At 44.9% G+C, this 22,393-nt stretch overlaps 3 protein-coding genes and 1 long non-coding RNA gene across 11 annotated transcripts in view; 2 read left to right on the forward strand and 2 right to left on the reverse strand.

Annotated features, from left to right (window-relative positions):
* POLR3C (RNA polymerase III subunit C) lies at positions 1 to 16,264 on the forward strand. Of its 4 annotated transcripts, none has more exons than XR_014293379.1 (15): positions 1 to 264; positions 1,273 to 1,439; positions 2,303 to 2,558; positions 2,669 to 2,854; positions 3,899 to 3,987; positions 7,075 to 7,401; positions 9,365 to 9,445; positions 9,679 to 9,730; positions 10,085 to 10,145; positions 10,594 to 10,744; positions 11,496 to 11,597; positions 11,712 to 11,761; positions 12,192 to 12,341; positions 14,300 to 14,439; positions 15,983 to 16,264. XR_014293379.1 is itself a non-coding variant. In XM_082613723.1 (15 exons), the coding sequence occupies exons 2-15, from the start codon at positions 1,293 to 1,295 to the stop codon at positions 14,379 to 14,381; spliced, it is 1,623 nt and encodes a 540-aa protein (XP_082469849.1). In that variant the 5' UTR covers positions 109 to 264; positions 1,273 to 1,292; the 3' UTR covers positions 14,382 to 14,470. The 4 variants fall into 4 exon arrangements, 3 of the variants coding, with proteins under 3 accessions (XP_082469848.1, XP_082469849.1, XP_082469850.1); XM_082613723.1 differs by lacking the exon at positions 15,983 to 16,264 and having other exon boundaries at positions 109 to 264; positions 7,075 to 7,179; positions 7,291 to 7,401; positions 14,300 to 14,470; XM_082613724.1 differs by lacking the exon at positions 15,983 to 16,264 and having other exon boundaries at positions 118 to 264; positions 7,075 to 7,179; positions 7,309 to 7,401; positions 14,300 to 14,470.
* On the reverse strand, positions 14,584 to 18,729 carry LOC309799963. The gene is made up of 3 exons (XR_014293380.1): positions 18,355 to 18,729; positions 16,259 to 16,372; positions 14,584 to 15,382 (listed from the first exon to the last, which is right to left on the reverse strand). It is a non-coding gene; the product is annotated as an uncharacterized lncRNA (long non-coding RNA).
* On the forward strand, positions 16,422 to 21,581 carry NUDT17 (nudix hydrolase 17). Of its 4 annotated transcripts, none has more exons than XM_082613728.1 (8): positions 16,422 to 16,784; positions 16,984 to 17,167; positions 17,411 to 17,436; positions 17,573 to 17,665; positions 17,904 to 18,002; positions 18,231 to 18,367; positions 18,750 to 18,902; positions 19,014 to 19,139. In XM_082613728.1, the coding sequence occupies exons 1-8, from the start codon at positions 16,596 to 16,598 to the stop codon at positions 19,129 to 19,131; spliced, it is 999 nt and encodes a 332-aa protein (XP_082469854.1). In that variant the 5' UTR covers positions 16,422 to 16,595; the 3' UTR covers positions 19,132 to 19,139. The 4 variants fall into 4 exon arrangements, with proteins under 4 accessions (XP_082469854.1, XP_082469853.1, XP_082469852.1 ...); XM_082613727.1 differs by lacking the exon at positions 19,014 to 19,139 and adding an exon at positions 21,449 to 21,581 and having other exon boundaries at positions 16,427 to 16,640; XM_082613725.1 differs by lacking the exon at positions 19,014 to 19,139 and adding an exon at positions 21,449 to 21,581 and having other exon boundaries at positions 16,431 to 16,784.
* PIAS3 (protein inhibitor of activated STAT 3) overlaps positions 19,165 to 22,393 on the reverse strand; it is a 9,416-nt gene continuing 6,187 nt past the window's right edge. For both annotated transcript variants that reach the window (XM_082613720.1, XM_082613721.1), the window contains exons 10-14: positions 21,685 to 21,818; positions 21,436 to 21,604; positions 21,154 to 21,287; positions 20,917 to 20,954; positions 19,165 to 20,354 (exon numbers count right to left, since the gene is read on the reverse strand). In XM_082613720.1, coding sequence (XP_082469846.1) covers positions 20,088 to 20,354; positions 20,917 to 20,954; positions 21,154 to 21,287; positions 21,436 to 21,604; positions 21,685 to 21,818 — 742 coding nt within the window. In that variant the 3' untranslated portion in view covers positions 19,165 to 20,087. The remainder of the gene's footprint in view (positions 20,355 to 20,916; positions 20,955 to 21,153; positions 21,288 to 21,435; positions 21,605 to 21,684; positions 21,819 to 22,393) is intronic.

The following is a 22,393-nucleotide window of genomic DNA, read 5'->3' on the forward strand; positions in this document are numbered from 1 at the left end:
GCCCGCCGCGGCCCGCCCGCCGGCTCCTCAAACAGCCCTTCGCCGGTCCTCCAATCGCCCAGCGAGAAGAAAGAAAGAGCGTCCCCGGAAACCACCGAAACGCTGGGGTAGAGCGGCACATGTTTGGCCTCTTTGCCGGTCCTCCTCCGTGGCCGTGCTCCTGCGGAAAAGGACCTTGGGCTCCCCCTCTGCCCGGGCGGCCAGCGGGAGCTGTACGAAGCTGCAGTGGGGAAGTCGGCGACGTTACGTGGCATTGACCCAGAGGTTAGTGGAAAATGCGGTCTGAACGAGGTGGCCCTGTCTCTGGACCCAGGGACCCAGTCCGGGACAGGAACCTGAAGTAAAGAAATGAAGAGCCAGGAGCCGGGCTCCTTGGAAATACTTTCCGGGGATGGCAGAGGGTCTGGGGATTCTTCCCCAAAGACCTGTGGATGGGGATAGTGAGACTGAAAGGCAAAGTCTTGGCTTCTGAGGAATTGGGAGAAATAAATGAACAAACCAGTGTTTGATAGCACTTGTGATAATAAGGAAGTGATTATACAGTGGACTATGTCTGTTTCTCTTTGTGTATACTTTGTCAAGGAATAGAAATTTCAGAATTAAATACTGCCCTGCCAACAACATACTTCATCCCCTATTTGAAACACCCTGTTGAGAAGCTCTCATTTACCTCTTAGTTTATTTTGCAAAGTTGTCATTGCCTGTTCAGTCCCAATAGTCTGTGAATAGTGGCCTTAATTCTCCCAAACAATGAAGTATAGAATCTAAGGTCTGTTGACAGATCGCAAAACCATCTACATCCGATCTTTAAAGAAAACTAGAATCACACATGATCCCATAAAGATAAACTTGATATATAGTCTTCCAGTCTTTTTTTTTCATGCATACGTGTGGGGCTATTTCCACAGTAATTGAACTTTCCCCTACATTTTGCTTTGTAATGAACAATTTTCTACACTAATACATATTATACTTTATTGTGAATGTTGGCATAGTATTCCATTATATGAGTATACCATAATTTATTGAAATAATCACTTATGAGGTTGTTTCCAGAATATCGGTATTCTAAAGTGACATGTTTTTATTATTCCCTTGGAACAGAATATCCAAAACAAAAGTATTAGGTCAAAGATGTGCAAGATTTTAAGGCTTTTGATATATCTACTGTCAAATTGCTCTCCAGAAAGTACATGAATTTACACTCAGCAGCTCTACTCCCAACATAAAAGAAAAACTTCCCATCATACCATCTTTTTCTTTTTTTCCTAGCTCTGAGACTCCTCAGCACAATGACTCAAGCAGAAATTAAACTGTGTTCTTTGTTGCTGCAAGAGCATTTTGGAGAGATCGTAGAAAAAATTGGAGTCCACCTAATCAGAACTGGCAGCCAGCCACTAAGAGTTATTGCCCATGACACAGGAACATCGTTGGATCAGGTATGTTTGGATCACAGTAATTTGCTTCCATTTCATTAATTTCTTTAACCTACCTTTGAATATTGTTACTCCCCACCCCACAAAATGGAAAAGAAAGCAAAGTCTGTGCTAGGATCAGAATAGTGTTATCTGGGAGGGGAAAGATGATGAGACATAGTGCCCAGGGTTCTGCTTCTCAAAGTGGCTCATCGTGGCTTCTGAGGCAAATCTTTGCTCCTCCTATGCCATATGTCATACTTCATTTATTCATGAGTCTATTAATTTCAGTACTGTGTTTAAGGAATAAGAATAATAGAGGGGATGGGACTTCCCTGGTGGCGCAGTGGTTAAGAATCCACCTGTTAATGCCGGGGACATGGGTTCAAGCCTTGGTCCGGGAAGATCCCACATGCTGTGGAGCAATGACGCCCGTGCACCACAACTACTGAGCCTGTGCTCTAGACCCCGCAAGCCACAACTGCCGAGCCCGCATGCCGCAACCACTGAAGCCCATGAGCCTAAAGCCCGCTCACCACAATGAAGAGTAGCCCCCGCTCACTGCAACTAGAGAAAGCCCACGTGCAGCAGGAAGACCCAAATGCAGCCAAAAATTAATTAATTAATTAATTTTAAAAAAATAACAGAGGGGAAGTAAATTGTACTTTGAAAGATAAAGATCAGAGGAAATATGAGTATCATAGCAAGGACTCTTCCTGATTTCTTCCATTGACATTCGCTTCTTATTAGCTATTCCAATGGAGAGAGGGAAGACACACAGAGATTCCAGCCATCTCCTGATGTTTAGGAAATGTTGGACAAAAATTGCCAGCAATAATTAGCTGCATCTTCAGATTTTTCTTCTCTTTGTTCTGTGTTTTCTCTAGGTAAAAAAAGCCCTTTGTGTCCTCATCCAGCATAACCTGGTGATATATCAGGTGCACAAACGTGGTGTGGTAGAGTATGAAGCCCAGTGCAGCCGGGTGTTGCGAATGCTTAGGTATCCCCGGTACATCTATACTGCCAAAACACTGTACAGTGACACTGGAGAGCTGATTGTTGAGGAGCTCCTGTTGAATGGCAAGATGGCAATGTCAGCTGTCGTGAAGAAAGTAGCAGATCGGCTCACAGAGACTATGGAGGGTCAGTACTGTATCCACAGCTGTTAGCAAAAGCATAGATTGGCTGGCTGCAGGAGAGGACCCTTAGCTATCTGAGGCCATCTCACTTGCCTCTTTCCTCCTGTCGTACAGATGGCAAGACCATGGACTATGCTGAGGTCTCAAACACATTTGTGCGACTAGCAGACACACACTTCGTGCAGCGTTGCCCCTTGGTGCCTGCCACTGAGAATTCAGACCCTGGGCCACCGCCACCTGCCCCCACTCTTGTCATCAATGAAAAGGACATGTACCTGGTTCCTAAACTGAGCTTGATAGGTAAGGAATCTTGGCCCCTAGATCTGTGATTTGACCTAATTGTAGATTCTTCCTTAATGATTGTTAAATGAATGACTCAATCAATTAAGCAGTCACCAAGGATTTACTCTATGCCAGATACTGTGGTATAAAGAGATGAAAAAACAATTATGTTCCTTGCCCTTATGGGGCTTAAGTCTAGTATAGGAGGCTTACATTAATCAAATAGCCTGATGGATATATAACTAACAAACTGCGATAAGTACTATGAAGGTAAAATATGGGGTGTTATGAAAATATATAACAGGGGACCAGATTTACCTGGGGATTTGGGCACATGCTTCTTTGAGAAAGTGGCATTTGAACTAAGATTTGAAGCAAAAGTAGGAGCCAACCAGTGAGGTAAGGTATGAAGGGGTACAGAGGATAAGCATTTTTGGCAAAGGGAGTAGTATGTAGTGAGGAAAAAAATAGGAATTTGAGAAAGTAAAAGAAGATCGATATAGTTAAAGTACAGTGAGGAAAGGAAAGAGAGCCGTAAGTTAAGGTTAGACAGACAATTAGGGGCTAGATCATGCAAGACCTTGTAAAGCACCTGTTCTTTATCCTAAGAGCAAAGGAAAACTACTAAAGGATTTTAAAGGAAGTAACATGATCTAATTTGCATTTTTTAAATATGTTTCTGTCTGTAGAAAGGATGGGGCAATTTTTCACAAACCAGTGAAAAATTAGACATAGGAGGGGTGAGGAAGACAGAAATCAAGAATGACATCTGTGTGTCTGGCTTGAGTATGTGGGAGGACGATGGTACCATTCACTGTAAGAGGAAGCATTGGAGCAGGAGCAGTTTGAGGAAGAAAGACTATGAATTTCTTTTTGAACTTGTTGAGTTTCAGATGACTTCATCATTAACTTGAATTTCTTGTAGTTCCTCAGTCTCCTCAACATCTCTAACCTAGAGGTAGCTACAGATGTCTTTGGGATAGAGACACCTGCTTTCACCTTCGGTCATTTCCTGTTATCATATGAGATGTAGGCTAACTGTGCAACTGTTTTGTTTGGCAGGGAAGGGTAAAAGGAGGAGATCATCTGACGAAGATGCAACTGGGGAGCCCAAGGCCAAGAGACCAAAACATAACACAGATAACAAAGAGGTAATGAGGCTTCTTGGTTAGGAGTCCTCACCCTGAGGCAAGCCAGAAAGAGCACTAAGATGACAAGCCCCAAAAGAACTTAAACGTTCTTGGGTCGAGAAGTAGTAGGATTATGAACTTCATTAAATATTGGCCAGGGATAGACTAACAAAGAGTGAACTCTGTTGCTGTGTCCCTTCTGAGGCTTAACTTACTTCAGTCATTGGAAAGAGGTAATAGATTAGGCAGAAAAATGGCCTAGAAAAAGTTTAAATTGGTCAGTATGACTGGACCATAGAGACCCATGGGGATGAGTGGTGATAAATGAGTTTAGAAAGATATGTATAGGCCTGAGCTCTTATATTCAAATGCCTTCTCAGCATCCCTGTAAAAACGTCTAATAAGCATCTCAAAAGTAGTATGGTTAAAACAGAGTAATTGATTTCCTGCTCCCAGATATCTACTCCTCCCTCCTAAGCTTTCCTCATCTTAGTAAGGGACACCACCAAGGCCAACCACCCAGGACACCATTTGCTTAGGCCAAAGTCCTAGGAGCCATCTGATCTCACAGTAAAACCTGTCAACCCAATTTCTAAAAATAATTGAAATCCAACTATTTCTTATCGTTTCCGCTGCCATCACCCGAGTCCAAACCATTATCACTGTAGTCAAGACTTTGCCAACACTCTCCTAAGTGGTCTCCCTACTTGCATTCATACCTACTTAAGAGCCAAAATGACTTTCTAAATTGTTGTTTTTTAAAAATCCCAACACATCACTGATTTTTGACTCCTTTAATAGCTTCCCATTACTCTTAGAAGAAATCCAGTTCTTTACTATGGATTATGAAGCCTTACATGAGCTGGGTCTTTACATGATCTGCTGGAGACAAGGCTCTCCAACCTCAGCTCTTCCTACTCTGTCATTCACTATGTTCCAGCTTCTATCATTTTTTCCATCCTTTAAATGTATCATACTCTTCCTAGTCTTCAGGCTTTTGCCCTTAGGATTTCTTTTGCTTCAAATACTTTTCCCTCAGATCTTCATGTAGTTGCCTCTTTTTCATCATTCCGATCTCAGCTCAAATGCTACTTTCTTAGAGCTCAAGCACCATTGCCCACCCTCTACTCCAGTCTCTACCACATTTTCACATTTCATCTTCACAGCATTTATAAGTAGCTGAAATTACTTATTATTTGTACAAGTGTTTGTCTCTGTACTCCCAATAGACTATAAACTCTTTAAGGACAGTATCTTGTCCCTGGTACCTGGAATACTCGCAAGACATCAATAAATATTTCTTGATTGACTAACTAAGAAGTTTGGACTTTATCCTGAAGACAATGGGGAGCCATTGGTGAATTTTAGGCAGGTGAATGAAGTGGCTAGATTTACATTTTAGAAATATTACCATAGTATAGTGGTTTATAACTTGTACAACTCCATGGATGCATTTCAGAGAGTCCACCTGTACTATGTGCATTTTTCTATAGAGCACTCCATAGCTTTCTTCAGATTCTTCAGGGGAACTGTGAGCCCAAAAGGTAAAAAGAAGCACTGCTCTATGAGAAATGGGGAGAACGATGCAAAAGGAACAAGATTAAATGCAGAAAACCCAGTTGCCCTTTTTTATAGTGTCCACTATATGAAAAAGAAAAATGAAAACCAATTAGGAGGCTACTGTAGTAATCCAGGTGAGCCAAGATTAGAGCCTGAAATAAGGTAATGACAGTCAGGATAAAGAAAAGTAGACTTCTGATTAATATAAAGAATAGATAGGGGCTTCCCTGGTGGTGCAGTGGTTAAGAATCCCCCTGCCAATGCAGGGGACATGGGTTCAAGCCCTGGTCCTGGAAGATCCCACATGCCATGGAGCAAATAAGCCCATGCACCACAACTACTGAGCCTGCACTCTAGAGCCCACGAGCCACAACTGCTGAAGCCCACACGCTTAGAGCCCGTGCTCTGCAACAAGAGAAGCCACCGCAATGAGAAGCCTGTGCACTGCAACAAAGAGTAGCCCCCACTCGCCGCAACTAGAGAAAGCCCACTTGCAGCAACGAAGACCCAACACAGCCAAAAATAAATAAATAAAATAAATTTTAAAAAAAAGAATAGATAGAACTGGGTAATTGGATAGTAGATGAGGGAGAGCAAGGGGTTAGGGATGATATTCAAGTTTCTAGCTTAAGAAACTGGGTTGGTTGTAGTGTAGTTAGCTGAAAACTTAAAAGAACAGTTTTAAGGCACAGGTGGAAGTAAGCAGTTGAGTCTATGCACCTGGAGCTTAATAGAGAGTTCTAGAATTAAGTAATAGACTTGGAACAGTTGAAACCTTGAGAGCAGATTAAATCACCTAAGTAGAATATGTAGAGTGAAAAGAAAAGAGGGCTGTGGACAGAACCCTGGGGAACACCAGTATTTATAGATGGGATCTGGAAAAGGAATCTGTGGGGACTGAGGAAGGGTAACCAGAGTGGTTAGAAGGAGCACCAAGAAAGAATGGTGTCATAAAGTCCAAGGGGCCACATAGAGTTAAGGAGAAAATGTCCAACCATGTCATATGCTTTAGAAAGATCAAATAAGATTGGAACTGGACAGTGTTCTTTGAACTTAGCAACAGGTTCCTCAGGGACTTTGGCATTTCAGTGTAATGGTGGAAATGGGTTGAGTAAATCTGTGGATGGGGATACAGCTGGGATGACCAACTCTTTGAGAAGCTCACATTTTTTAAAAATAATGTGGTGGGGATGTGTGCACCACGCTGAATGAGTTCTGGCCTAATAGCTTCTATTTGCTCTCTGAAATAAGAAGCAAGGTCATCTGCTGAAAGAGAAGGGAGGGGCAAATGGGAGATTTGAGAATACTGGAAAAGAGTTAAAATAGACAAAGATTCAAGGTAAGCAAAGAGAATCTGTTTGAAGTTGGGGGTTGTGAATTTGTCATTGTGGAGGCACTAAATCCACATGGTTGAATGGTTTTTTCCTCCAACCAATTTACTTGCTACTATATAGGAAAAGAAACCTTGAACAGTTAAATCCAAGCTTCTCACTAGAAAACGCTTCATTGTATCTAAATGTCTCTCTCTAATCTTTTTCTCCTCCTCAGCCCATTCCAGATGATGGGATTTATTGGCAGGCCAACCTTGACAGATTCCACCAGCACTTCCGTGACCAAGGCATTGTCAGTGCAGTTGCCAACAGGATGGACCAGGTGATATCTAAGTGGGTGGGACAGTGGCTATCAGGAATATTCACTTATTTGCAGATGTGGCCATTGGCATATAGCCAAAGCCAGCACAGCAGAGTGAATTCTGATTTCCAGTTCACTTTTCAAACCCAGACCAGCAGCGAGATCGTGCGGACCATGCTCCGGATGAGTGAGATTACCACTTCCTCTAGTGCCCCCTTCACCCAGCCATTGTCTTCCAACGAGGTGAGCTTCATGTTCTTGTACTAGTTTTCTGACAGGCTCTTGGATATAATAATTAGTATACATAGAGCCTGCAATTAGGTTGAGGTCTGAACCTTGAAAGGAGGGGGTTTTGCTATTTGAGGAGGTACGGGGATTATTCTCAGGTGGTAGGTACTGAAATATTTGGTCTCTTGGGAATTCAACCTTTAAAAACCTAAACCATTACCTTAGTCAAAGTATAAGTAATTCTTATTTTATTTTTAATTTATTTTATTGAAGTATAGTTGATTTACAATGTTGTGTTCATTTCTGCTGTGTAGCAAAGTGATTCAGTTATACATATATACATTCTTTTCCATATTCTTTTCCATTATGGTTTATCACAGGATATTGAATATAGTTCCATGTGCTATACAGTAGGACCTTGTTGTTTATCCATTCTGTATATAATAGTTTACATCTGCTAATCCCAAACTCCCAATCCATTCCTTCCCCACCCACCTCCCCCTTGGCAACCACAAGTGTGTTCTCTATGTCTATGAGTCTGTTTCTATTCATAGATAAGTTCATTTGTGTCATATTTTAGATTCCACATAGAAGTGATACTGTATGGTATTTGTCTTTCTGACTTCATTTAGTATGATAATCTCAAGGTCCATCCATGGTTGAGTAGTATTTCATTGTGTGTGTATAAATATATATATATATATATGGTATAAGTTATTCTTAATTGTTCCAAGAATCCACTGTTTGGAATCTGAGCCTTTGTGCTCAGGACATTATATGGCCCCTTATATTTTTTTTCAATATATTTTGTATATTTTAAATTTGTTTTAAATGCTTTGTTTATTAAGTTTTGTTTATTGAAAAATTAATATTTCAAATGTTTTATTTGTAATTATACTAATGTTTTGTAATTATACTAATATTTATCCACATTAAATATAGTTACTATATTTTTATATTATTAAAAAATTTTTTAACTTACTATATAACAAAATTTAAATACAAGTTTTTTTCTGATGACAAAAGGAATTACATGACCTGTATTCAAACAGCATAGAAATGTATAATTTTTTTAAACTTGTAGTTCCCCAAACTTTCAGGAATGCCAGGCATGTTCTATATCTTGCAGATGGTAGTTATGTGGGTATATACAATTGTCAGTACTCATCAAACTGTACCCTTAAGATCTGTGCTTCTTGTATGTAACATACCCCAGTTTAAATAAATATATAGTTTTGCATAATCCCAGCCCCAGAGATCCTTGTCAGTAGTTTGGTACATATCTTTATTCAGACTTTTTTATATGTATAGTCTCACATAAATGTAGATATATATTTTTTTAATTAATTAATTTATTTATGGCTGTGTTGGGTCTTCGTTTCTGTGCGAGGGCTTTCTCTAGTTGTGGCAAGCGGGGACCACTCTTCATCGCGGTGCACGGGCCTCTCACTATCTTGGCCTCTCTTGTTGTGGAGCACAGGCTCCAGACGCGCAGGCTCAGTAGTTGTGGCTCACAGGCCCGGTTGCTCCGTGGCATGCGGGATCTTCCCAGACAAGGGCTCGAACCCGTGTCCCCTGCATTGGCAGGCAGATTCTCAACCACTGCGCCACCAGGGAAGCCCTATATTTTTTAACAACAAAAAAATATGGGGTTATACTCTATGTACTGTTCTAAACTAGCTTCTTTCATATGACAGTATATGTAAACTTTCTTTTCATGTCAGTATTTTTAGATCCGCCTCATTCTTTATAATTGCCGTATCATATTCCACTTAATGGCCATGATGTACTTTATTTTAATGAATTCCTTATTACTGGACATGCGAATTGTTTCTAGTTTTTTACTCTTACCAACAATGCTGCTGTGCTTTTGGACATTTTTATACTTGTGATATCTAAAATTAGAACATCTTTATTTCAGCAATGTCAGCAGTTCTAAGTTCACAGACCCATTTTCACTGTTTCTTTTGCTCCATAGATCTTCAGATCCCTACCTGTTGGCTATAACATCTCTAAGCAAGTTCTTGATCAGTATCTCACTCTGCTGGCAGATGATCCAGTAAGTTTTTTTCTTTTTTCTGCTGTATTTACGATTAATTTTTGCCTGCTATCAGTCTTCTGTAGCCTCATTCTCTACCTAGCCAGCTCAGACAATTTCTCTACCATCATCTGATAGGAGGGCTTCCTGCTGCAGACTCTTGGCCAGATTTGCTCTTTTGGAAACAGGATCACTGGACTTTCCATTCAGATAACACACGCACTCTTTTTTTCTCTTTTCTTTTTTTTTAATAGCTTGAGTTTGTTGGAAAGTCTGGCGACAGTGGTGGAGGAATGTATGTCATCAGTATCCTTATGGGTGGTTATTTCCTTACAGTCAGGCAGCGTGAACTATGAAACAGAATGGTGACTTAGAAAAGATTTGATGATATTTAGTATACTAAGTAAGTTAGAAAATTGAACTAAAACATTGATGATAAAGAAGTGAAAGGGACTTTTAACTAACCAAATTTTAGTTAAGCAAAACTCTGACTTAAGCACCTTAGTTAATTAAGGTTTCGAAATACTTACATACCATAAATGAGACTAGTGTGAAAAACAAAATAGTATTTAAGTTTTAAATTAAAGACTCAGGAATAAAACTAAGATCACAATGACCAAGCCAAAACATTACGGAGTAACCTTAACCCTCTACATAAAGACCTACATAAGGCTCTAAGATCTCTAGCCACAGCCACTCTGGAGTCGGTCGTACAAGAGAGGTAAGGGGGGGTCACCCTGATTGGGGTTGGGGGTCAGATACTTCCTTTCCACACCCCATTTGAACAAGTGACTTGGTCATTATGTCAGTGACCAATATAGACACACCTTGGCACATCTTGCCCCATTTTCCACTGGACTGCTATGGATCCCATCTACTACAGCTCTTTACCCTAAATACCCTACTGCTTAATTCCCAGTGATGCCAATTAACCATCCTTCCTAAAGCCTTACAAATGCAGGAACTGAGGCATTCAAGTGAGTCAGCAGTTGGTGACTCTTATGATTAGCAGTATTGTCATCAATCTGTGGAGTTATGAAAGAATTCTCTGATTGCTGTTCCTCTCTGGTCCTGTCTCCACACATGGAAACCGAACAAGCACCATCTGTGACTAAGAGCTAAAGCTAATCTACGTCGGCATGCCATTTGCTTTCTTTATTCCTTTACAGATTTGGGTCTCGCTGTGCCAGAATATTCCGTCTAGTTTTACAAAAGAAACACCTGGAGCAGAAACAGGTAGAAGACTTTGCAATGATTCCAGCAAAGGAGGCAAAGGATATGCTTTATAAAATGCTCTCAGAAAATTTCATATCACTCCAGGTAACGGTAATCACCAGCCAGCAGAGCTGACCTAGGATGAGAGAAACTCCTGAAGCAAACATTCTGAACCCCAAACAAACTGTATCCAGCTCTGAGACAGAAAAAAAAAGATTAACAAAGACATAGCAAGCACTTGAAAGATAACTGTGGAGCTTTAACTGGCCTAGTAAAAAAAGAGGCATAGCCAAGAAATTACCCCAGAATCACCCTACCCTTTTTTCTTTAACTCCTAGTCCATGTGATTTGTCCTTTCCTCGAGCCTTAAGTCTATTGTAGATTAAATCTATTGGGTCATCACTACATGCAGAGCCGTGTAGTATACCCCATGAGGAAGCAGATAGAATAGATTTTGGAGTCAGAATCACAGCTCTGCCTCTTACCCAGTTACACTGAGCAAATTACCTACCATCTTTTTTCCCATCTACAAAATGGTGATGGATGGTGGTAACAGAGACAATATGGTTTGTTTTAAGATCAGATACAGTCTACCTGGCACATGAGAGTTGCTTAGTAAATGTTAAGTGCCTTCTCTTTCTTCCCCACTCAGGATGTTGACAGTCAAATGGAAAAAACAGGGCAGCCCAACCCTCCATGTGGCTGATTGTACCATAAATACAGATGCTGTATGACTGGGGAAGAGTGAAAGTATAAGTGAAAGAGAGGGCTGAGTAGCTCCAGGCGGGACAGGTGTTTACTTTGCCAGTTCTGAAGAAAAGTATAAAGTCTTATTTTTCTTTCTATGGACAAATAGGAAATTCCCAAAACACCAGACCATGCCCCATCCAGGACCTTCTATTTATATACTGTGAACATCCTGTCAGCTGCCCGAATGTTGCTGCACAGATGCTACAAGGTAACTCCTCCCCAGTCCATCCACAGTGATGTCTCACCCTCATGCCCCCTTTAGCCATTTTGCCTGAGCTGCTTAAATAGAACTGTGTGCATTTCTTATCTTCTCTCCCCTCAGAGTGTAGCCAACTTGATAGAAAGGAGGCAATTTGAAACCAAAGAAAACAAGTGAGTAACATTTTCAGTTGAGTAATTACATTTTACAAGGCCAAAAGGCTTATGGGGAAACTTCCTATAGAAGTGGAAACCAACAGAGACAATAACAAGTCTGGTTGCACTGAATTATTGGCTTAGGTTGGCATAAAGATGCCTTAGTATACACTTCTCTCGTATGTCCCCAGTGAAATAATTTTGCAGATTAAATTTATGAGCAACATATAAACTGGCACCAAGCTTTACGTACAAATGAGAGGCAGCAAGAGTTCCAGGAGTGAAGTCACATTTCTAAGTAAGCTTGTAGAAAATGCCCTTCCTTAGAGAGTGACATTATCCACTTTGACCAGGAACATGGTAAAAGGGGGAGCTATGCCCCAGGGCTATGGGATAAAAGAATCTCCAAGGCTAGCGGACATGCCTCAGAGTTGTGTTTGTCTGACAGGCGTCTACTGGAAAAGTCTCAGAGGGTGGAAGCCATCATTGCATCTATGCAGGCTACAGGTGCAGAGGAGGCACAGCTACAGGAAATAGAGGAGATGATCACAGCCCCTGAACGCCAGCAGCTAGAGACCCTGAAACGTAATGTCAACAAGTAAGCATCATAAACTTCAAACGTAAGTTTCAAAATACCTTGCAGACAAATCCATCTTGATATCCTGCTACCCCTCCAACTTAAGGTGAGGAAACCGAAACTCACTCTCTTCTTCCCCACCTCAATTAACAGAATTTAATCCACCTATTTCCCTAAGCTAAAAACTCTGAAGACATGTTCAGCTTCTCCTCGCTCACCAGCCGCCCCCCACCTACACACACACTCTCTCATTCACCAAATCTGCTGATTTTACTTCAATAATGTGTCCCAAATCTGGCCTTTCATCTTGCTTCCCATGCAGGCCCTCCTCACCTCTTTGCCAAACCTTTGCAAATCACCTCCTGCTTCAAACCATTTCTATAATGCTTTCACAGTTAGTATCTTTAAAGTGATTGACAACATCACTCTTCTGCTTTAAATGCTCTATTGACTCCTTGTTTACAGTATAAAGACCAGACTCCTTGGCGTAACATATAAGGCCTTTCACAGTCTCATAACAGCCTATCTCTTCATCCTCATTTCCTTTCACTGCTCACCACTGACCTTCATAGGGATTGCTTTGAATCTGTAGATCACTCTGTGGAGTATTGCTTTCTTTTTTTTTTTTTTTTTTTTTTTTTTTGTGTGTGTGTGTGTGTAGTACACAGGCCTCTCAGTGCTGTGGCCTCTCCCGTTGCGGAGCACAGGCTCCGGACACGCAGGCTCAGCAGCCATGGCTCAGGGGCCAAGCTGCTCCACAGCATGTGGGATCTTCCCAGCCCAGGGCACGAACCTGTGTCCCCTGCATCGGCAGGCAGGCTCTCAACCACTGTGCCACCAGGGAAGCCCAGTATTGCTTTCTTAATGATACTAAATCTTCCAACTCATGAACATGGAAGGTCTTTCCATTTACTTAGATCTTCCTTTGTCTCTTTCGATGAGTTTTGTCGTTTTTGGTATTCGTCTTGCACTTTTTTGTTAGATTTATTCCTAAGCAATTGTTTTAGTGTTTCTTTTTTTTTTTTTGCGGTACACGGGCCTCTCACTGTTGAGGCCTCTCCCGTTGCGGAGCACAGGCTCTGGACGCGCAGGCTCAGCGGCCATGGCTCACGGGCCCAGCCGCTCTGCGGCATGTGGGATCTTCCCAGACTAGGGCATGAACCCATGTCCCCTGCATCGGCAGGCAGACTCTCAACCACTGCGCCACCGGGGAAGCCCATGTTTTAGTGTTTTCTTAAATTTCATTTTTGAATTGTTCATTGCCAGTGTATAGAAATAGAACTGATTTTTGTGTTTTGATTTTATATCCTATAATTTTGCTAAATTCATTTATTAGCTGTGGTGTGTTTTTTGTGGATCCTTTGAGCTTTTTCTGTATATAAGATCATGTCATCTGTGAATTAGAAGTAGCTTTACTTCTCCCTTTTCAATCTGGATGCCTTTTATTTGTTTTTCTTGTCTAATTTCCAGACTGGAACTTCCAGTAAAATGTTGAATGGAAGTAACAGCAGATATCTTGTCTTGTTCCTGATCACAGGAGGAAAGCTTTGTCTTTCACCACGAAGTATGATGCTAGCTGTGGGTTTTTCATAGATGGCTTTTATCAGGTTGATGAAGTGTTCCCTTCTATTCCTAATCACTTTAAGCCTTAGCCACTCTCAGCTTCTATTTTAAAACACACTAGGTCCTTTTACACCTATGCCTTTAACATGTGCTATCTTCCTCCTCATTGCAAGTTAGAATGTAACTTCTCCTGGGACAGAGCCCTTATCTTTTGAATCCTCAGCAATTTCCACAGTACCTGGCACATAAGAGATGCTCAGTAAGTGGGAGGAATGATCTATTGGTTCTCTTGCTTTCTACCCAGTACTTTCAGGGGTAACCAAGCAATTCTCCATGACCACACCCAGTCCAGCCTCTAATCTTAAATATGCTAATGAATGTTCAGTGTGGGCAAATGCTTTCACTTTTTCACTCAGGTTGGATGCCTGTGAGATCCAGGTGGATGAAACCATCTTCCTGCTGGAGTCATACATCGAGAGCACCGTGAAGAGACAATGACCCAGAAGAAGAGTCTTCCTCAGAAGATCTGAGGGGATTGGAAGGAAGAATAAAGGAGGTGCCTAGATGCATTCTTTGCAGTAGGATAAGTTCCAGATTCTTGTACTGAAACCCTCTCTCTATCCCTACCACCCAGAATACACTAGAAAGAGTTTGACATATTTTTTTAAGTTTGCTGATCCTGTTTTAGAATCATCACTATATTCTACCCTCATCAAATCTTGGCAGGGGAAAGAACCTTAAATCAACTAGATTAATCATCTATCAGATGCATCAGTTCCCACCAAGAAGTCAGCTAAGGCTGTGTTTGAACATCCCTGACAGTGAGAAAAACTTCTTCCTAAGCTGTTCGTTCCATTTTCAAAAGGCTACACCTGTTCTTTACTTTGTTAAACTGTAATCTTAAACACACACACACACACACACACACACACACACACACACAATGTAGGGAATGTGAAAGACTACCACAGAGGGGGGATAAAAGCTATTTTCAGGGCTAGCAGGTGGTTTGGCCCAAGCAGTCACACTAGAATCTATGGATAAAAGTTACATTTGCCAGCTCCGGGCTTCTAACACATCTGAAATTATGTATGTGAAACACTTAGCACAATGCCCGGCATGTGGTAAGCACTCAATAAATCACTGCCTTCCTCTTCACCATGGTTCCTAAAAACTGGCAATTCTAACTTCTCTCTCCTAGTACCATGGATAGATGACTAAACTAGTTGACATAATTTGTCCCAGCAGCTTCAGTTTCATTTAAAGCAGGAGTTGTTTTATAATCTCTTCAGTTTCCTCTTACCAATGTTAGTTCTAATTCATTAAACATTTGAATGCCAATTAATTACCAGCCACTATACTAGATATAATACACAAAGATAAATACAATACCATCTCTGCCTTCAAGGCACTTACCATCATTTACCGAGCACCAGTTATGTGCCCGGTATGTCCCCAGGCCTTGGGGATGCAAAGATGAAGAGCCTTGAGCATACAGCCTAGTGGAGGGAGACAAATAAGTACAAGGAAGTGTTGGGGGGCTATAGTGGGATAGTATCATGTACAGAGGCAATGGGGAAAAGGGTCAGGCAGGAAAGGGAGCATAGAGAAGGTGACACAATCCGTATTTTGAAAGATGGGGATTTGCCAGGTGGAAGGGAAAAAGGATCCCAGAGGGAAGCAGAGCCTGTTTCTTGAGGGAACAGAGAATAACATGTGACTGAAAAACAGGGCATAAGTCCTACCAGAATTGACAGGCAGGGGCAAGGACTGGTGGGTACTTGCTACGCTGTGTTAAGTAGCTTATCCTGAGAGCAGTGGGAAGCAAAATGAGCAGATTTGTATTTTAGAAAGATCACTCTGGCCGCACTGTAGAGAATGAATTGGTGGAGGCAGGACTATTTAAAGACTTGTAATAGTATCTCAGGCAGAATATGAGGAAGGCTTGAACTGGGCAATGGTGGCTGGAGATTAAGACATGGATTTGAGAAAGTTTAAGGAAGTAGAACCTGCTGCACTTGGTTGCCATTTGAGTGAAAAGAAAGGGAAGGTGGGACTTCCCTGGTGTTCAGTTGTTAAGAATCTGCCTTCCAATGCAGGGGACGCCGGCTCCATCCCTGGTGGGGGAACTAAGATCCCACATGCTGGGGCAACTAGGTCCCTGGCGCTCTGGAGCCTGCATGCCACAACTATAGAGAAGCCTGCATGCCACAACTATAGAGAAGCCCACAGGCGGCAACAAAAGATCCCACATGCTGCAACTAAGACCCCACACAACCATAAATAAATTAAACGAGAAAAAAGGGAAGGTGTCAAAAATGTTTCTTGGGTGTCTGGCTAAGAGACAGGTGTAATTCACTAATTGGAGATGTTACCTGCTATAACAGATAGGTGTGCAGAGTGCCATGGAGGGGTGCTTATAGTTCCGCCCATGGCTGGTGGGAGATGACACGTGAGTCCAGAAATCACACAGTCTGGGGATCATTTTCCTAAACAGAAGATGGGAGGAAAAGAGGAGCTGAGGATTTGGAGGTGTTCCCCTTTGTCATTTACCTATCACACCCCTGGATCATCCCCAAGTGTCATGCCTAAATTTCCCGGGGGAAGTCCCGGAAGCCGGCCTTCCTTCCCACCCGGCGAAAGGCTCCGAGGGGAAGCCCGCTGGGCCACTAGAGGGCGCGGAGCGGGCCGCAGAGACCCCAGAGCCGCGTTATGGCGGCGGCGAGGGTGCTTCTCCTGTCCGGACGGCCAGAGTCGGTGAGCTTCGTGCAGAGCGTGTGTGGCCTCCTGGGCGCCGGGCCGGGGCTCGGGCCGTGGCCCACGTACTGCGGCCTCAAGCGGGGACAACTCGTCCTGTCGGACAGGCCGTTCCCAGGCGCCTCCGCCAGGCTTCCGCTCCAGGTCCGGAGACGGGGGCACACGGGGCCGGGGCGGGGGGTGAAGGGCCGAAGGTAGGGACTGGGATCGGGTGGGGGACGGAGGCGAAAGGCCTGGGGGCCAGTCGACTGCCGTGGCCTCTTTCCCCATCGGGGTGTCGCCCAATTTTTGAAAGCCCCGCCTCGCTTCTGAGATATTAACCCCAGCGGCTTCCTCCCGCCAGCGACCCCCTTTCTGCCCTTTTTCGGCCCTGGATCAGCAGCCCAGGGCTCCTGGGGCCGAGCTGCCCACGAATCGAGGTGTGGATCTGGCTGTGGCAGTCGTTCTGCAGTCCAGCGATCAGACTGTCTTGCTGACCCGAAGGACACGCACTCTCAACGTTTCCCCCAACCTCTGGGTACCCCCAGGTGAGCGGTCTGAGGACAAGGCCGTAAGTTCAGGAAAGAAATCTGCCCTTTCCCCAACAGTGCTATTCCCAGTCTCAGAATGACAGAGAAGTAGGCCCAGAAATGTGGTATCAACAGGTCCCATAATCACAAGGGGCTACAACTGCATCTGTGCCCACTGGAGGAGGGGGCGGTGTAAACAGTGAGTGAGGGTCCCTGACCAGGAACACCACCATTCACCTACTGGTCCCACTGTTGTTGCAGGTGGGCACGTGGAACCTGATGAAGAGGTAGCCAATCCACTGACCCAACCTGCACCCTGCCCTGAAGGAGGGACCACCTTGGGTGTGGGCTGAGGGAAGGGCAAACACAGGACTTGAGGAGTCAGACGGTGGCCTCTCTGACCTCCTGCCCCCTCACTCCCAGCTGCTGGACGGAGGACTTCGAGAGCTTTGGGAGGAGAGTGGACTACAGCTACCCCAGGGCCAGTTCTTTTGGGTCCCTCTGGGGTTATGGGAGGTGAGACAGGGACTTGGGAGCCCTTAACAGCTTCTAACCCACCAAAGCCCAGAGAATAGCCACGCTTGCCCTGACCACATGGGACCCGATGGAGTGTGGGTGGTCTGGAGTCCCGAAGCCCACAACCCTTACCCATGTCCCTCCTCCACCACTTCTACTCTCCACTTCCTCAGCTGTATGTACAAAGCCTCAAAAAGGGACAGGAAGTTCTCATTTTTGCTGTTTTCTTCTCTCTTAGTCTGCCTACCCTCCTAGGCTGAGCTGGGGTCTCCCCAAATACCATCACATCATTCTCTATCTACTTGTCACCTCCCAGGAGTCACAGCAGCAGCTACAGGTAGGGCTGGCAGTAGAGGAAGGAAATGCGGCTTAGGAGGCCCAAACAGACTGGTTCCGACTATGACTAAGGAGGGGGAGAGGGAAGGTCAGAGATAACCAAGAAATCCAGTAGCCTCTCCCCTTGTCCCTGCCCCAAGTCTCTCCACTCCACCTGTGTGTAGGCTGTGATCCAGAACAGGTCTTCTGAGAGAGGCCATGACTAAGGGATCAACATGTCTGGCCCCAGGCCCGGATCCAACCAAACCCAAGAGAGGTGAGCGCCCTTATGTGGCTGGGACCAGATGTAGCAGCTGCGGTGGCTGCCACAGAGGATGGGACAGAGACACCCAGACATCTTCCCCAGGACCTACCGCTTTCTGTCCTGTAAGTAGGAGCTTCTCCCTAACCCTCCAACACACCAACACATACACACTGAGAAGTTCATCTTCTGTCTCGTCCTTCGGGGCAATTTTGTGCTGTGGGGGAGATTTAGGGAGGGAGTTGGTCAACTGATAATGAAGAGAGCATATGAGATCAAAGACACTGCCCATGATACTCCAAGGGTTCCTGTCCAACTGGCTAGCACTGAAGACCTGGGTTTCAGTCCCACTCTCTCATGGGGGCAAGTCATTTAACCCTCCTTTCTGATGAGGTTAACACCCACCCACCCCTCTCCTGTGGTGGTTGGGAGGATCAGATGACCTTATGGATACGGAAGTGGGCTAAGCCACAAGGCACAGCCCAGACAGGAGCTGTCGTTTTGCAGCGCGGTGGAACTAGAAGAGAATGGAGGAGCTCAACCTCTGGTCTTACCCACGTCCACACTGCTGCGGACGACCCCAGCCACGGCAGATAGCGAAGAGAGGGTCAGCACTGGGACCAAGTTTGCCCTCGGGCTCTGGCTACAGCATCTGGGCAGGTAAGGATGAGGAAGGACTTAAGGACTCCACAGTGTTGGGCTGAATGGTCTAGTGTTTTTATGGGTGTGGGGGAAAGAAAGGAAGAAAGAACTGCCCTTGGAAATCCTCAGTGTGACACCCCTACCATGTGGAAGTGGAGCTCACTCGGACCCAGGGCCTGCAAGGGAAGAACAGAACGTGGACCATCCCCCTGCCACAAACCAGGGATCTGGAAAGCAAAGTGCTTAATCCCCCCCCCAGCCCACCTCTGTGACACTCACAGAACATCCACAACCTTTATTATGGGTAAGAACTTTGCTACAGCTGTGGGAATAGAAAGTAAAATTACAACATAGACCCTAGGCCCTAGAGGAGCCTGAAAAGGGAGACTGGAGAGAGCACAAGGGTGCTCCCACCTCCCAGGAAAGGTGCAGAATGAGCCAGACCTAACCACAGGGCCATGGGCCTTTAGAAGCTCAGGCCCCAGGCTGGTCAGCATAAGCATCATTGTGAACTTACTTAAATATATAAATAGAGACCCAGGCAATTGGCCAGGCCCTTCTCCCAAACCCCTGGGGATCAGGGCTAAGGCCTTATCTCCTCCTCAGTCACACTGGGAAGCAGGAGGCAGGGAAAGTCACCTTTGGAGTATTTTGGTTTTTCTTGTTTACACACAAAAAATATGCAACCCAAAATAGAGTTCTCTGTCCATGTGTCTGCCTATCTCAGTTACTCCAGCTGTCTGTTTGGCCAAAGAGAACGGAATGGACATGAAGAGACAATGGATATGGGGAAGGAACACAGCCGGCTTTGGGGAATGGGAAGAGAGGGCATCTGGGGGACACGAGAAGGGCCCCTTCCCCACGAGGCTTTAGACAGTCAAGGCTGAGGATTCAGCCCTTTCCCCAACTCACATCCCATCCCATTTGCCTCCCACTGCCTAGGTTAACAGACCCAAAGGAATGGGCTGGACATCAAAGAACATTTCCAAAAACAGACCCCAAATGTCCTTTAAAAGAGGTTAAATATTAACCCTTTGGGTGCTAGCCTTGTCAGGCAGAGATAAGGCCAAAAACAGGTGTCCATGAAGATCTTTCTGGCCTTGACCAAAGCCCTTCTGAGGAGTCAGAGGGGCCAGAGTTCCAGACTCCATAGCATACTTGCTCAGTGTTACGAGGCGGTGAAGGTTCCGTAATCCAGGGGACTCAGTCCAGGGAAATGATGTCTGACCGACAGCCAGTCAAAGAGGGACCTGAGGGCAGGGGTCCTCCATGCCCCTCCCTTAAGTTTCCCCCAGGGGCCACAATGCTACTGACACGGCCAGGAGGGGGTGCCGGAGTGGTGCTGCGGTGAGAGCTCCCCAGCGTGGGGCCTAGCGGGCCCAGGAAGTGGGACGGGGTCCCTCGGTACTGGAAGAAGTGGCCCAGGGCATCCTGTTCGTCTAGCGAGGTGATGACGGACGGACCATAGTGCTGGGAGGAATCAAGAGCATGGTTTAAGATTTTATCCTGACTTTACCTGCCTTCCAGTCACTCATCTCAGAAATATCATGTGGGATAAATAAACCCCTCAGGATCCCAAAGTATTCTCTGAGAAGCAGGAGAGCCTCCCTTTGACTCCTTCCCCTACTTCCCCACACCCCACCCCTCTTCCCTGCCTGGAGACAGCCCCACCAGCTTGCTAGATTCTCGGCCCTGTGGGCGTCTGAAATGTGTGGAATGTCCGGCTGGGGCAGTCATGGTGCTCAAGTGCACGTGGGTTTGGGGGGGTGGGGAGGGGTGAGCAGACAGGCGCAGAACTACACTAAAAACTCTGGAGACAGAACAGTAAGTAACAGAGGACAGAGGAAGACATGGGTAAGAATCCGAAGAAATCCCAGTGGGGCCTAGGAGGGAAATAAACTGCCTGTACCGCAGTTTCCTTCCTCCATGGAGAAGCACATTAAGGTCCCTGGGGAAAATGAGAGAGTAAGGGGGCCCATCAGTGCCTAGAAAGGAAGCTTCAGAGATCTGAGATGGAGAAGGGACCACTTACCTGACTCTCAGTCTGAAGGAAAGAAAATAAATCTAAACCTGGTAGGAGAAGAAAAATTAAAATCAACCTCCTATCTGACCCCTTCACCACACACACACACACACAATATCAAATAAGTTCCTTGGATTGTGGCCCTTTGCAAAACAGCCAAAAAGCTCTGAAAAGGAGCAAGGGTTGTGAGCTGGTTTGGGGGAGGATATGGCAGTGCACGGCCCCACCTTGTGATCAGTGTCATACCTTGTATATCAGCCCCCAGTGGGAAGGCAGGTGGGTACTCATGTAGTGGGAGACTGGACAGGAAATCCCCGCCCAGCGTGCCCATAGCAGGGCTCCGTAGCACCGAAGATGGCTGGTGACCAGATGTCAGGACTCTGTGAGGAGATAGAAGGAATCACAGATGTCCTCACCCAGCTCAGCCTCTCAAGTCCCCTCTCTGCCCCAGAGTTTGCCCAGTGATCAGAAAGCGTTTCTGACTTCTTCCTCTCCCTTCTGCTATAGATTCAGCCTATTTCTTCATACCCTTTGCTTCCAGGTAGAGCTGGGATAGCAGCTGAAGTGACAGGACAGTGCTTCTTCGTCGGGGGCAGGTCCTCCTCGTCTGATGAGCTTTCTATTGTCAAGTCAATAACTTCAACCTTCTTCTTATTCTCTGATGGATTGCCCTCTTGGACTGGGCTGTACTGGAGGCCTGTGGTTGGTAAGAAGACTGTGTCTCAGAGAAGAGGCCATACAAGACTTAGCTCAACTGGGGGACAGGGGGTCACTCACCATCCAGCCCATACCCTGGCGGGGGGCAAACCTCAGATGCCTCCTTCTTGGGTTTCATTGGGCACCAGGATCCATCTTCCATGAACTGGATCTCATCACAATCCGAGCAGGAATTAAGAATCTCCATGAACAAACTAGGGGAGGGGAGAGAATGGGAATTCATGTAGCTGGGAGATGGCTGCAACAGTAGCCAGGGAGTTCTGGGACTCACCTTCCTGAACCTCAGTTTCCTCATCTGTAAATTAGGGATATTATCCACCCTCCTGACCTCTCTGAGTTGTTGGAATCAAATAAAGTAAGGTGCATAAAAGAGCTTTGAAAATTTTAAATGCTGAGTTTTAAAATAAGTACATTCTAAGCACATGTTCCATGTAGTACTAGGGACAAAACAGAAGGAGCAGAGATAACAGAACTCTATAAGCTACCTCAAAAGGAGGCACTGGGAACAAGAACCGTAATGTAGGCTCAGGAAGCAGGTTAGGAGTCGCTAGATCAAAAGAACTTTATTGCTATGTTCAGTAAGAGGTCAGGTAATTGTTTGATGTAACAGTTTGATACACTGGCTCTGCCACTCACTAACAATGTAACTTTGAGCAAGATACTAAGTCTCTCTAGGTCTCAGCTTCCTCACCTGTAATGACAGTACCTACCTCACAGGGTTATTGGCATCTCATGGGACTCAATGAGATAAGGCATGCAAAGTACTTAG

This window comes from Mesoplodon mirus (genome assembly GCF_964341445.2).
Source record: "Mesoplodon mirus genome assembly, chromosome: 3".
NCBI classification, from domain to species: Eukaryota; Metazoa; Chordata; class Mammalia; order Artiodactyla; family Ziphiidae; genus Mesoplodon; species Mesoplodon mirus.

Excerpts from the sequence above, each read along its gene's own strand:
- POLR3C (XM_082613722.1), top strand. The coding sequence starts at position 1,293 with ATGACTCAAGCAGAAATTAAACTGTGTTCTTTGTTGCTGCAAGAGCAT. Across the intron at positions 11,598-11,711 it reads TGCTGCACAGATGCTACAAG|AGTGTAGCCAACTTGATAGA; the intron begins GTAACTCCTCCC and ends CTCTCCCCTCAG. Across the intron at positions 11,762-12,191 it reads TTTGAAACCAAAGAAAACAA|GCGTCTACTGGAAAAGTCTC; the intron begins GTGAGTAACATT and ends TTTGTCTGACAG.
- NUDT17 (XM_082613728.1), top strand. The coding sequence starts at position 16,596 with ATGGCGGCGGCGAGGGTGCTTCTCCTGTCCGGACGGCCAGAGTCGGTG. Across the intron at positions 18,368-18,749 it reads GACCTACCGCTTTCTGTCCT|CGCGGTGGAACTAGAAGAGA; the intron begins GTAAGTAGGAGC and ends GTCGTTTTGCAG. Across the intron at positions 18,903-19,013 it reads TGGCTACAGCATCTGGGCAG|TGTGACACCCCTACCATGTG; the intron begins GTAAGGATGAGG and ends GGAAATCCTCAG.